General features: G+C 41.6%; 1 protein-coding gene across 2 annotated transcripts in view; it reads left to right on the plus strand.

Moving 5' to 3' along the window:
• Positions 1–13,515, plus strand: part of shcbp1 (SHC SH2-domain binding protein 1) — a 60,192-nt gene that overhangs the window by 19,115 nt on the left and 27,562 nt on the right. For both annotated transcript variants that reach the window (XM_028809660.2, XM_051931582.1), the window contains exon 8: positions 1,358–1,478. In XM_028809660.2, coding sequence (XP_028665493.1) covers positions 1,358–1,478 — 121 coding nt within the window. The remainder of the gene's footprint in view (positions 1–1,357; positions 1,479–13,515) is intronic.

Raw genomic sequence — 13,515 nt, forward strand, 5'->3', positions numbered from 1 at the left:
CGAATGTTGGATACAGAATAGTAGCCTATATAGAATTGTTGTATCCTATATAGAATTGTTGGGCAGGATATGGAATTATTTATCATTGCTTCAATGGGTGCAAAGCAATAACCAGCCCTTGATGGAGCACTAGTCTATTGCATATTCAGAAAGGTAGAATGGGAACACAAGTGCTAAAAAGGCTCAACAGATAACCTCAAAGAGAAACCAGTATCAAAGCTTTACAAAGCAAAGCTAATATGAGTTCTTATGAAGTCCTGGATTAGAACAAAAACAATAAACAGGAATAATATATAAGCCCTGAATGGTACTCTAGTCCAGGGGTTTCCAACTCTAGTCCTGGAGGACCACCGTGGTTACAGGTTTTCATTCTAACTTTTTTTTTTTTTTTTTAATGAGTGCCCTGTTTGTGCTGCTAATTAACTTCCTGTGAATTCATTTTAATCGACTTCTTTGTTAAGATCTGCTCCCTTTAGTTTCTTCATTGTTCCTCTGAATTGCTTCAATACTTTCTATAAATGGCACCAAAACAGAAATGAAATGTGAAGTGAGGGAGCCAATGGAAGACCAACTAAGTCAGGGCCTCAAACTCCAACCAATTTCATTCCAATCAGCTGCTTAATTAGGAGCCTATTCTTGTCGTGAAACTCGTTCTTTAATTCTGTGGCTTGTTGCTGCTCTCCTGGTGCATTAGCAGACATTTACGAAATTGATTTTGTCTTTTCTAAGAGCACCTTTCTTTATTTTCAGATATTGTATGAGGGACACCAGTTGTTTTGGCACATTTTGCATCTCATTATTGTTTGGCTGCCAATAAAGGAAAAAGAAACAATTAAGGGGTCTGAGTCTTAAAGAACAAGTCAGTTACAATTAGTTCAAAAGAAGTTAATTAGCAGCAAAAAATGGTCACTCGGGGGTTAGAATGAAAATCTGCAGCCAAAGTGGTCCTCCAGGACCGGAGTTGGCGACCCCTGCTCTAGTCCGTTGCTAGGTGCACCCATATACATACACACACACACACACACACACACACACACTCACTCTAATTTTGTTATGTAGGCACAATAAAAAGTCCTCTGTTAGCCTAATGTATGTGTCTTTGAAATGAGTGAAGAAAGTAAAAATAAACAAGTGCAGAATGTGTAAACTCCTTCAAGATGATGACTAGGCCAGAATCCCTAGACTCTGAATCTATGAGGCACCATTGTTAACCACTGCACTACTATGTCAACTGTCCTCTAGCTGTTTTGATTGAATAAGATCTTGTTTGTTTTATTCTTCTATGTACCAATAATACTGTCAACAGTGAAAAAAAAACATTGTAACTAGTATGACATTCTGTTTATTTTTTCTTTAGTTTCATAGTGATCCTCTTGCAGCAGTAAACGCATGTTATGAAGGGGATGTTGTTATCATATGCCCTGGTCATTACATTGTGAATGGTTCCTTCAGCATTCCTGATTCTGTTGAGCTGGAAGGTAAGATTTAGAATGTCTAACATTTGATGTTTATTTTAAATAATATGATTTGTTTTAATATTTAAAAGGGAATGTTAAATTACTGGATCTAGAGATAATTTACTACTCTGTAATATAGCATTGTTATAACTGAAAAGTACAGTTACAGCCAAAGTTTAGTTAATTCAGAGCATCTCAAGGTTATTTTTACACACCCTAAATCTGTTTTTTGTTTTGAGGGTAATGCAAATACTTCATGAAGTAATTAATATGTTAATTTGATTAGATCCATGTAGTTTTATAATTTGTGTTTACATTTTTTAATTAAATAATCTCAAGCTCTTAATAATGGTAATATAAAGTAGTAAAAACTTTTTTTTTCTTTTTTTTTCTTAAAAAGGATATTTTGACAATGTCAGTAATATACAACATAGCAGTGCTTTTTTTGTGTCCGATTTATTTAAGTATATTGTCATAATGTCATTATTAAGTCATCCATACAATTAATGTACTTTTTTATGTGATTGAGCATCTTTTGCTATTTGACTGCACATTTATTAATATCAGTTCTACATTTTAATAGTTGTTTTACATGAAACATCTTAATTTTAATATATCAAAAATGTTAGTACATTTTCATATTTGAAGATTATAGACCAACCAGGTTGTTTAAATTTTGCAGCTATGCATAGGAATGGCTTCCTAAAAGGCCATCATAGCTTCAGTTATATACAATTGTGTTTTATAAAGCTTAATGATTTGGCATGACCACGGTTTTTTAGTGTGTGTGTGCACTGCTTGAGACCTATGATGCAAGTTATTATAGATTGATTCAGTGACATGAAATGCCAGATGATAACATAATAGTATGGAATATGTTAATATTTTACTCTTTATTTTAATGTGGACTTTAAGTAGATTCACACATCCTTTTCTATGACCTCTTTCCGGTTGCCTGGGGATGGTGGAAGTTAGAACCCTCTTTTACTACTTGCAGTTAAAATGAGTATGATTGTTAGCCACGTTTGCCTTAAGTGTTTTTCTTTTAGCTGAAAATAACTATTTACTCATTGTGATCATTTCTGTTTTTTATAAACCTAGAACAAATAAAAGGTAGCAGGCTATCTGCTTAGCATGCCAGCTACAACAGACTAACAGCATGGCAACTGACTTCATCATGACATTTACATGTGCATCTGTGATCTTGGATTTTGCAAGTTGATAAAGCCCAAAGAAGAACTCACACTTTCATGGGAAATCCAAAGAAAACTCTTCATCATCCACTGTACTATACTCCTCCATGGGTCTAATATGAGCAAGTGCAAAATAAATCTGAAAGATATAAACACTTTGAGGCCTCAGCAGTTTCATACTAACATGCGAAACTAAGAGGACGGAAATACAATATCTTGTGCTATGAATGCAAGAACAAAACAAAAATTCCACTGCCTTTCTCAATTGAATGTCAGTCCATTTTCAAGTGAACTTTATTCATTTCAGGGTATCAGTGGTCAGATTATAATCCCGGCAAGATCACACACAAGCACCGAGCCTGGGTGAGGTGCTAACCCATCACAGGGTACACTCTCAAACACGCCCATGTGGTGTTATGGGTCCACAGCTCTTACAGCAAAGGCCGTTTGGTTTTAAATAAATAATCGCCACGCTCGCGGCTTAGCGAGGGGGCGTGGTAGCTGTAGCGAGCTGCAGGGCGATCTGCGTTGTGGGCGATTCTCACCTAAGTGCACAGGTGAGAGACTGCCCACATCCGTGATTGTTCCTGTGGCTAATGGGCTGCAGCTGCCATGTCCTCTTCGCATATATAGAGAAGCGCGAGGCGGTTGAGGAAGACAAGTACAAGAAATAAAAGAGAAGGAAATGTATGTGGCAGAAGGAAGCAGGAAGGAGAAAGCCGGTGCGGATGAGCGCGCGAGCGCTCGCAGGCAGCTGTGGGAAGCCTGGGTGTTAGGCCGACGCCCAGGAGTCGTAGTAGTGGTCACTCCCGCTGAGTGAACGAGTAGCGGAGGTGACCAGTGAAGGGCGACTGGCTGCGTAAGGCCAAGAAGGCAGCAGGAGTCGAGAGGCTTGGGTGTAGGAGTCCAAATGTGAGCGTCCTGGCCCTTGGGTATAAAGCCAAGTCTCGATCGGGAGAGCGGAACCGAAGCCAGGGATCGGGGGGCATCCAGATCAATTGTGTGGAGAGAAGGCCAGCTGCAGAAAGGGCGACTCTCCTGTTGCGTGGCCCAGATGGGAGAAGCAGGAGAGCTGCCAGGTAAAAGACAACGGGCTTTAGATTGATTTTAAAGAGACTGCCTTCAGCATTGTTTTGTTTTAACCTCGTTTTAAAGGATTATTCTATTTATTGAATTTAACCTCACGTTTCTTTAACACTAGAATTACCAGAGCCTACGAAAAAACTCGTAAATCCGTCCCACCTTAAATCGCGTCTTAAAGCCGTTTGCACATCTCCGCCAGAGTCTTTTGTCATCTAAATGTGATGATAAACAAAAGCTACTAGCAGCCAGCTATTCCATCCCCCCACCGACTTAGAATGAACTCCTAGCTCATGCCTTGCCTTGATTTGATTATTTGGGATTGAAGTGGAGTTTTACAGTGGAAATAATTCGAGCGTTATTTAGAATACACGCATTTCATGTGTGTTCCGTTTCTACAGTATAGTAGGCTGTGCAAACACATTTTTAAAACAGAAACGTTTTTCATATTCTAATAGTAAATGACAAAATGTAGGCATAAACTATATAACGTATGAAGCCTGAAGTCCATATATCAAAGAAACACTTTCACAAAAGGTACAAATAAGAGAACACGTGCGCTTTTCTTCAAAAATATAACTGCACAAAAAAAAAAGCCGCGTTAGCATGCCACATTGACACTCTTACTACTACTGCCGCGGTGGCGTAATGGTATCAGCTCCTGACTGGGGATCAGAGGGTGGTGAGTTCGATCCCGCACGGCTCCACTTCGAGAAGTAACCTGCTCTTATTCTTACAATTTTAGAATAACAACATAAATTTCATTTCAGTCTGTAACAGCCGGTGTAACTTATGATACTGGTAAAGGTTAGCTTTTTTTTTTTTAATTCACTTTTCATTCTCGCAGTCGATGCATACTAACGCCCCCCCCCCCCCAAAAGGGTTCTGACACATAAACGCTGGCGAAGCTGCCTTCCTTCGTATCTCACCGTCACTTGATTTTCTTTTTATTCAGTGTTATTGAGTGTTCCTGCCAGTCTCCACATGTTGCTGTATGCTGTTTCTTTTGTACTCCAGGACATGCAGAGGAGAGAATGATTTCACATTATTTGTGCTGTTTTCACATAAAGACTGCAGAATACTCGCGACTGCATTCTCGTACCAATGCACTTTTTCCATCACCTTTTCCTGTAAGAAGCAATGTACTCACTTCTCTCTATGCTGTGGTTTCTATTACACACCTGAAAGAGACAATATACCGGTATGTGAAAACTTCATCGCACTAATGCAATATTATTTGAAAACGAACAGCGTCAGATCAGGTGTGAAAATTTTATGTGAGCTACGAAGAAGGCAGCTTCGCCAGCGTTTATGTGTCAGAACCCTTTTTTTGGGGGGGGGGGGGGGGGGGCGTTAGTATGCATCGACTGCAAGAATGAAAAGTGAATTTAAAAAAAAAAAAAAAAAAAGCTAACCTTTACCAGTATCATAAGTTACACTGGCTGTTACAGACTGAAATGAAATTTATGTTGTTATTCTAAAATTGTAAGAATAAGAGCAGGTTACTTCTCGAAGTGGAGCCGTGCGGGATCGAACTCACCACCCTCTGATCCCCAGTCAGGAGCTGATACCATTACGCCACCGCGGCAGTAGTAGTAAGAGTGTCAATGTGGCATGCTAACGCGGCTTTTTTTTTTGTGCAGTTATATTTTTGAAGAAAAGCGCACGTGTTCTCTTATTTGTACCTTTTGTGAAAGTGTTTCTTTGATATATGGACTTCAGGCTTCATACGTTATATAGTTTATGCCTACATTTTGTCATTTACTATTAGAATATGAAAAACGTTTCTGTTTTAAAAATGTGTTTGCACAGCCTACTATACTGTAGAAACAGAACACACATGAAATGCGTGTATTCCAAATAACGCTCGAATTACTTCCACTGTAAAACTCCACTTCAATCCCAAATAATCAAATCAAGGCAAGGCATGAGCTAGGAGTTCATTCTAAGTCGGTGGGGGGATGGAATAGCTGGCTGCTAGTAGCTTTTGTTTATCATCACATTTAGATGACAAAAGACTCTGGCAGAGAGGTGCAAACGGCTTTAAGACGCGATTTAAGGTGGGACGGATTTACGAGTTTTTTCGTAGGCTCTGGTAATTCTAGTGTTAATGGGTTATTTATTTATTGGACATTGCATTACTGCACTTTACTTTGAACACTGTTGCACTTTAGATTTATTGTTTTAAATAAAAGCACTTTTGCACAATTCTACATCATCCCCTTGCTCAAGTGTTATTGCCTCACTGTCTAGCTCATCGGTGACATTACCGACGGTGTTGGGTTCAAGGGCTCCCTAATAGCCGATGGGAGCATGAAGCCGAACCTGCATCGTCACAGCCCATGCTTGCTTATTTCAGGCTAACATTAAGTAACCATTTAACCACTTCCCTGGATTGTAAGAGGGGAAAAGTCATGGAGAACATTAAACAGTAATGTAGCACTTAATCCTGAAGTACCACTGTGTAGTCAAGGAGTATATTTTAGTGAGTGGTAATTCTTTAAATAACAAGGTAATCTTGTCAAATTTAAGATATAACTTTAAAATGTATTTTTTATCTTTGTTAATAGTAAAATATTTAGTTGGCAGATGATCAATTTCTAAATTCTGCTGTCTCTTCATTAAATATTAAAAGGTTGACCCATGGCTAAGCGAACAAACTCGTTCCATCAGGCAAAACTGTAGGCGTCTAGAACGCAAATGGAGGAAAGATGGTCTTATTGTTACCTTCGACCGCATGAGAGACGCGTGGTCCCAATACCAAATAGTAGTCAGATTTGTTTTTGCGCGGATATCATTTTAAAAAACTCTGGCAATCAACGTGTCTTATATAAAACACTAAATGCTGTCCTTTCTCCAGTTGCAACTGTTTTTTCTTCTACTTCCACTGCTCTTTGTGATCAGATCGTTACATTTTTTCTGGATAAGGTCACGAACATTAGATCCCAGATCTCCATTTCTTCTTCTGGCTCTGTTGACTTAGCCGTTCCTGCACACGGCTCTTTCACCAGCTTTGAACCCATTTCGCTCTTCCATCTGGAAAAAATCGTTGCCTCAATGAAGCCTTCGGGCTCTCCGGACGATGTGGTGCCGCCCAGACTCCTGAAAGATGTGTTTCCTGCGATTCGATACGATGTCCTAAAAATCATAACTAGTAGTCTATCTTCGGCTATAGTTCCTCGTGCTTTCAAACACGCAGTTGTACATCCAATTCTGAAAAAACCTGATTTAGACCCTGCCGTTCTTTCCAACCTTCGTCCAATTTCCAAACTACCTTTCTTGTCAAAAATACTAGAAAAAGTAGTTTATGAGCAATTAACTCATCACTTACAGGACCATCAGGTAATGGACCTTTTTCAGTCAGGCTTTAAGCCCCAACATAGCACAGAAACCGTGCATTTACGTGTCCTAAATGACGTCCTTTTGGCATTGGACTCAGGACTTCATGTGATTATGGTTCTTCTCAACCTATCTGCTGCGTTTGACACAATCGATCATGGCATCATGATCTCCCGACTCGAATCCTGGGCTGGTGTATCTGGCTCAGCCCTCGACTGGTTCAGGTCATATTTCTGCAACAGGACTCTTAGAGTCACTACTTTTTTCAACCTACATTCTGCCTTTAGGGCAATTTTTAGAAAACATGCAATTTCATATCATCTATATGCTGACGACTGCCAAATTTATTTTTCCCTTAAGCCAACTGACTCCACCAAACCTCTCCTCGACTGCCTATCTGACATTAAGGATTGGCTGGCTGTAAATTTCCTTCACCTGAATGATTCAAAAACTGAGGTCATTGTTTTTAGTCCCGACTACAAACAGATTCCATCTTTTGGCCTCGACTCTCTCCCCACTCCAGTAACTTCATCTGTCTTTAATCTCGGAATCAAAATGGATTCGTTCCTGAAAATGGATGCTCAAGTCAACAGCACAGTAAAATGCTGTTTTTTCCAGCTCAGGCGTATCGCCAAACTCAAGTCTATTCTGTCTAACCATCTCCTGGAATCAGTAATCCATGCATTTATTACGTCCCGGCTTGATTACTCTAATTCCTGCCTTTATGGTATCAGCAAAGCCACTCTTTCTAGACTACAACTGGTTCAAAATGCAGCTGCAAGGCTTCTAACAGGGAGTGGCAGTGGCCAACATATTACTCCAATTTTAAAAACCTTACATTGGCTGCCGGTTAGATTCAGAATCGATTTTAAGATACTCCTCCTAACTTATAAGGCATTAAATGGTCTAGCCCCCGCCTATTTGAGTGTTTTGCTCCATCGATACAATCCCCCTCGCATTCTTAGATCCGCAGATCAACTCCTTCTAACCGTTCCCAAGGCACGTTTCAAAGCTCGTGGTGAAAGGGCCTTCTCCGTCGGTGCACCAAGGCTCTGGAACTCCCTACCCTTAGTGGTTAGGCAAGCCACTTCAGTTGCCACATTCAAATTACACTTAAAAACGCACTTCTTCACATTGGCTTTTAATTCTTAACTTGTTTCATTTTCTACTTGTTTTTCGCTATTTTCTCTATTTTATTGGATCCTCTGACCTGTTTTTAGTTCTTAGTTCAAATTCTCTCTTAATGTTTGCTTTAATATTTTGTTTTTAGTCCTGTTTGTTTTAACTGTACAGCGCTTTGGTCGGTTGTAATGCTGTGTTTTTAAGCGCTCAACAAATAAATATGGTATGGTATGGTAAATAATACAAGTTTAATATTTCCTAATTCACCCAATTTTGAAAAGCTAATTTATTCATTTGTATTACCCAGAATTTACTTTTCTGAGACTTTTCTGCAGTGGTGTTTTTGCATTAAGGTCCAGTGGGACACAGTGCAACCAGATGTTAGGCTAAGTAGGTATTAAGCCTCCCTCAGTAATTTATTATTAAATTGTTTATAACAACCATCTGGTTTTTTTTTCTTAAGCAATTTTTCTAATTTTCTGTCATATGCTTAAAGTAATTTAAAAAAATATATATATATATATTGATGCTTGTAGTATGTGAAATTGTATTCATGCCTGTTTTTCTGCAGTGCTCTATGTACACTTGGGTGTCTGTTTACTTTGCACATACACACATTCTGTTTAGTGATGGGTCTTGAAAGTTTTTTTTTTTTTTTTTTTTAAATAAATTTGCATGTTTGCACTTCTAGCTCAAGGCCAGGCAACATACACCAGAGAAAAGGTTAGAAAAACTCAGTACCATTTTCTCCTTTGAAATTACTGTGACTGCCTTTAATCAAAACAAAAGAAAAGAGATCAATAATAGAAGTGCATTGTTCTTTTCTTGACTTTAAGCTATAACTTGGATTTACACCAATCACTGTGGTTGACCATGCTAAATTTGAAAATGCCATCAGGGAGCCTACTTGAGCTCCTTTTGTCTTCATTGAGAAGAAGCCAGCAGTGTAATGCTCCTCTTTCACAGAAGCACAAAATTCTGTTGCAGAAAAAGCAGATATGTTACAAAATTGTATATATTATTTGATTGCTGGCCTCACGGTGACCAGCGATTACTTGGCTGCAAGGAAGTTAGAGCTGCTATCGGGTGTGCAGTGTGTGCAGCTGGAGTCATGCAGTGCATCTAGTCTGCATATTCCTTCAGTGTTGTTGTGGCCTTTTTATGTTTCTTTTTGGGAAGTTTATAGACGACATATTTCCCAAAGCAGCAATAATCTAAATGACTATATTTTTTTAGTTGATGACCGTGTCAGAAGATTTGACTGTAATCTGATGCCAGTCAAAACGGACCAGGTACTGACATTCCATATGCATTCATTGTTTTTTTTTGGTTTTTTTCCTTTCATTAAAACAGACATTCATTGTGTGAGTGTGGACAGTGAGCGAGCTTGTGATGTGTACAGGACTGCAGAAGAAATAGAAAAAGAACACAAAGTAGAAAATGCCCTCACTACATAAAAAATAATTGATCTATAGTGTTTATTATTATTATTATAATATATATTTTTTTCCCCACACAGTGTGAAAAGTTTATGAACTTGCATGTTTTGCTAGGTGTTAGAAAAATAGGGATTGAGGAGGTCTTCGAAGCACTCCCCCCCACTGACCCACAACATCCCGAGTCGAGGTTAGCAGCACACCATCCCCACCATATACAGTGTTGACACTGCACTGCTTCCCCCTCCTGAGACGCTGGATGGTGGACCAGAATCTCCTCGAAGGTGTCCGGAAGTCGTTCTCCATGGTCTCCCCCAACTCCTCCCACGCCCGAGTTTTTGCCTTGGCAACCACCGAAGCTGCATTCCGTTTGCCCTGCCGGTACCTATTAGCTGCCTCCAGAGTCCCACAATCACGCCTTTCCAGGTCTCACTGTCATTGCCCACGTGAGCATTGAAGTCTCCCAGCAGTACAAGGGAGTCCCCAGAAGGTATGCCGTCTAGCCCCCCCTCCAGGGACTCCAAAAAGTGTGGGTACTCCAAACTGCTGTTCGGCGTATATGCACAAACAACAGTTAGGACCCGTCCCCCCACCCGAAGGCCGAGGGAGGCTACCCTCTCGTCCACCAGGGTGAACCCCAATGAACAAGCTCCAAGTCGGGGGGCAATAAGTATGCCCACACCTGCTCGGCGGCTCTCACTGGGGGCAACTCCAGAGTGGTAGAGAGTCCAGCCCCTCTCAAGGAGATTGGTTCCAGAGTCCAAGCTGTGCGTCGAGGTGAGCCCGACTATATCTAGCCCGAACCTCTCGACCTCGTGCACTAGCTTGGGCTCCTTCCCTTTCAGAGAGGTGACATTTTCATGTCCCAAGAGCCAGCTTCTGTAGCCGAGGATTGGACTGCCAAGGTCCCCGCCTTTGGCCACCACCCAACTCACACTGCATCCGACCTCCTTGGCCCCTCCCATTGGTGGTGAGCCCATGGGAAGGGGGACCCGCGTTGCCTCTTCGGGCTGAGCCCCATGGGTACAGGCCCGGCCACCAGGCGCCCACCATCGAGCCCCCCCTCCAGGCCTGGCTCCAGAGGGGGCCCCGGTGACCCGCATCCGGGCAAGGGAAAATGGCGTCCAAGTTTTTTATTCTTCAAAGGAGGTTTTTCTTGAACCGCTCTTTGTCTCATCCCTCATCTAGGACCAGTTTGCTCTGGGTGGCCCTACCACGGGCATAAAGCCCCGGAAAAACAGAGCTCCTAGGATCACTGGGACACGCAAACCCCTCCACCACGATAAGGTGGCGGTTTGAGGCGGTTCTGCAACATCACATGGACAATCGGGGACAGTGCCTCTGGATTGGCAGACCAGGGTGGTGGTCCCCCTCTTTAAGAAGGGGGACCGGAGGGTGTGTTCCAACTACAGAGGGATCACACTCCCCAGCCTCCCTGTAAAAGTCTATTCGGGGGACCTGGAGAGGAGGGTCTGTCGGATCGTCGAACCTCGGATTCAGGAGGAACAGTGTGGTTTTCGTCCTGGTTGCGGAACAGTGGACCAGCTCTACACCCTTAACAGGGTCCTGGAGGGTGCATGGGAGTTTGCCCAACCAGTCTACATGTGTTTTGTGGACTTGGAAAAGGCGTTCAACCGTGTCCCTCGGGGAATCCTGTGGGGGGTTGCTCCAGGAGTATGGGGTACCGGACCCCCTGATAAGGGCTGTTCAGTCCCTGTACAACCGGTGTCAGAGCTTAGTCCGCATTGCCGGCAGTAAGTCGAACCTGTTTCCAGTGAGAGTTGGACTTCGTCAGGGCTGCCCTTTGTCACCGATTCTGTTCATAACTTTTATGGACAGAATTTCTAGGCGCAGCCAGGGTGTTGAGGGGGTCCGGTTTGGTGGACTCAGGATTGGGTCACTGCTTTTTGTAGATGATGTTGTCTTGTTTGATTCATCAGTCCGTGATCTTCAGCTCTCTCTGGATCGGTTTGCAGCTGAATGGGAAGCGGCTGGGATGGGAATCAGCACCTCCAAATCCGAGACCATGGTCCTCAGCCGGAAAAGGGTGGAGTGCCCTCTCAGGGTTGGGAGCGAGATCCTGCTGCAAGTGGAGGAGTTCAAGTATCTTGGGGTCTTGTTCACGAGTGAGGGAAGAATGGAGCATGAGATTGACAGGCGGATCGGTGCTGCATCCGCAGTGATGCAGGCTCTGCATCGGTCTGTCATGATGAAAAAGGAGCTGAGCCGTAAGGCAAAGCTCTCAATTTACCAGTCGGTCTATGTTCCTATCCTCACCTATGCTCATGAGCTATGGGTAGTGACCGAAAGAACGAGATCGCGAATACAAGCGGCTGAAATGAGTTTCCTCCGCAGGGTGTCTGGGCTTTCCCTTAAAGATAGGGTGAGATGCTCAGAGTAGAGCCACTGCTCCTCCGCATTGAGAGGAGTCAGATGAGGTGGCTTGGGGATCTGATCAGGATGCCTCCTGGACGCCTCCCTGGTGAGGTGTTCCAGGCACGTCCAACCTGGGAGGAGGCCCCGGGGAAGACCCAGGACACGCTGGATGAACTATGTCTCCCGGCTGGCCTGGGAATGCCTTGGGATTCCCCTGGAAGAGCTAGATGAAGTGGGCGGGGAGTGGGAAGTCTGGGCATCTCTGCTCAAGCTGCTGCCCCCATGACCCGATCTCGGATAAGTGGAAGAGGATGGATGGATGGATAGATAGAAAAAGAGGTAGCAATATTATAATTTAGTTAAGTTGTTTTTAAGTTTGTTTAGTTAATGTTTACACAAGAGAAGCATACATAAAGGAAAAGTCTGGTATAGCCCCACCAGAATTTTCATGCCAAAATGCCACACTGCTTTACTGTGAGGCAATTTTAAATTGTCTGAGTGCTGTTTTACAGTTAATTTAAAAATGACAACTAAGATGAAATGAAAATATATGTGTTGATGGCACTACTTTCACTTGTGGCGATATACAATTGGTCTCTCAAATTGTTTTGCAAAGAAAAGTGAAATTCTCTTTGAGAAATGTTTTGCTTATCACTAATTAATAGATTGTTATACTCACACTTATTAAAAGTACACATGTAAAGTTCATTATATAAGACATATTGATGTCCTGTATATGTCTATGCAGAATGCAAATGCCACAGCCTACCATAAGACAGTAAACCACCTTGTCAAAAAGGCTTATTTTGACAGTGTTGCTAATTGACTTATATTAATTATTTAGAACCTTCCTCATCAATATCAGCTATGTTTGATAAATTTAGAAAAGACTCTTTGAGCTCAGATATTGTTACTTATTCTAGTAATATTTGCTTTGCTTCTAGATTTTTGTTTAAAGGAGGCAGCTTAGTGTTCTGTAAATCTTATACTTTAAAAACATTCTGTATATATTATGTATTTCTGAGGTAAAATATGATAAAAAACAAAGTCTGGCATGAACTATTTACATGTTCAACACCATAAACAGTGATTCTAAACTTAAAAACATGCCATAATAAATTATAATATTTTTGGTTCCTCAGTATGAATCCCTTTGTACAATTTACTCTTTTTTTCAATTTGTAGTTACTGAATCAGCAGTACCTTAGTTAACGCCCTACTTTCCCCTCAGTTCTGTTATATCTGTCTTATGATGCTTTTTTCTCTTATGACCCATTGCTTTTGTACTGTAGTTCTCACAACGTGGTGTCTTGAACTTATTCACTCTCTGTTCTAGTTATTGGGAAGGGACAGCCCCAAAGATGCTGTTTGTAGCTAAACTTGGTTTCCAACATTAGTTAAAAGTGGTTTCAGGGAGAAAAAATAAAAACCGCACATTGTAACTGTGTTATTATATTCTAGAATTGGATCTGAAAATTTTCTACTGTGCTCAGACAGTGGGTATCTGTAGGT

The sequence above is a fragment of the Erpetoichthys calabaricus genome, chromosome 9 (assembly GCF_900747795.2).
Source record: "Erpetoichthys calabaricus chromosome 9, fErpCal1.3, whole genome shotgun sequence".
NCBI lineage: Eukaryota > Metazoa > Chordata > Cladistia > Polypteriformes > Polypteridae > Erpetoichthys > Erpetoichthys calabaricus.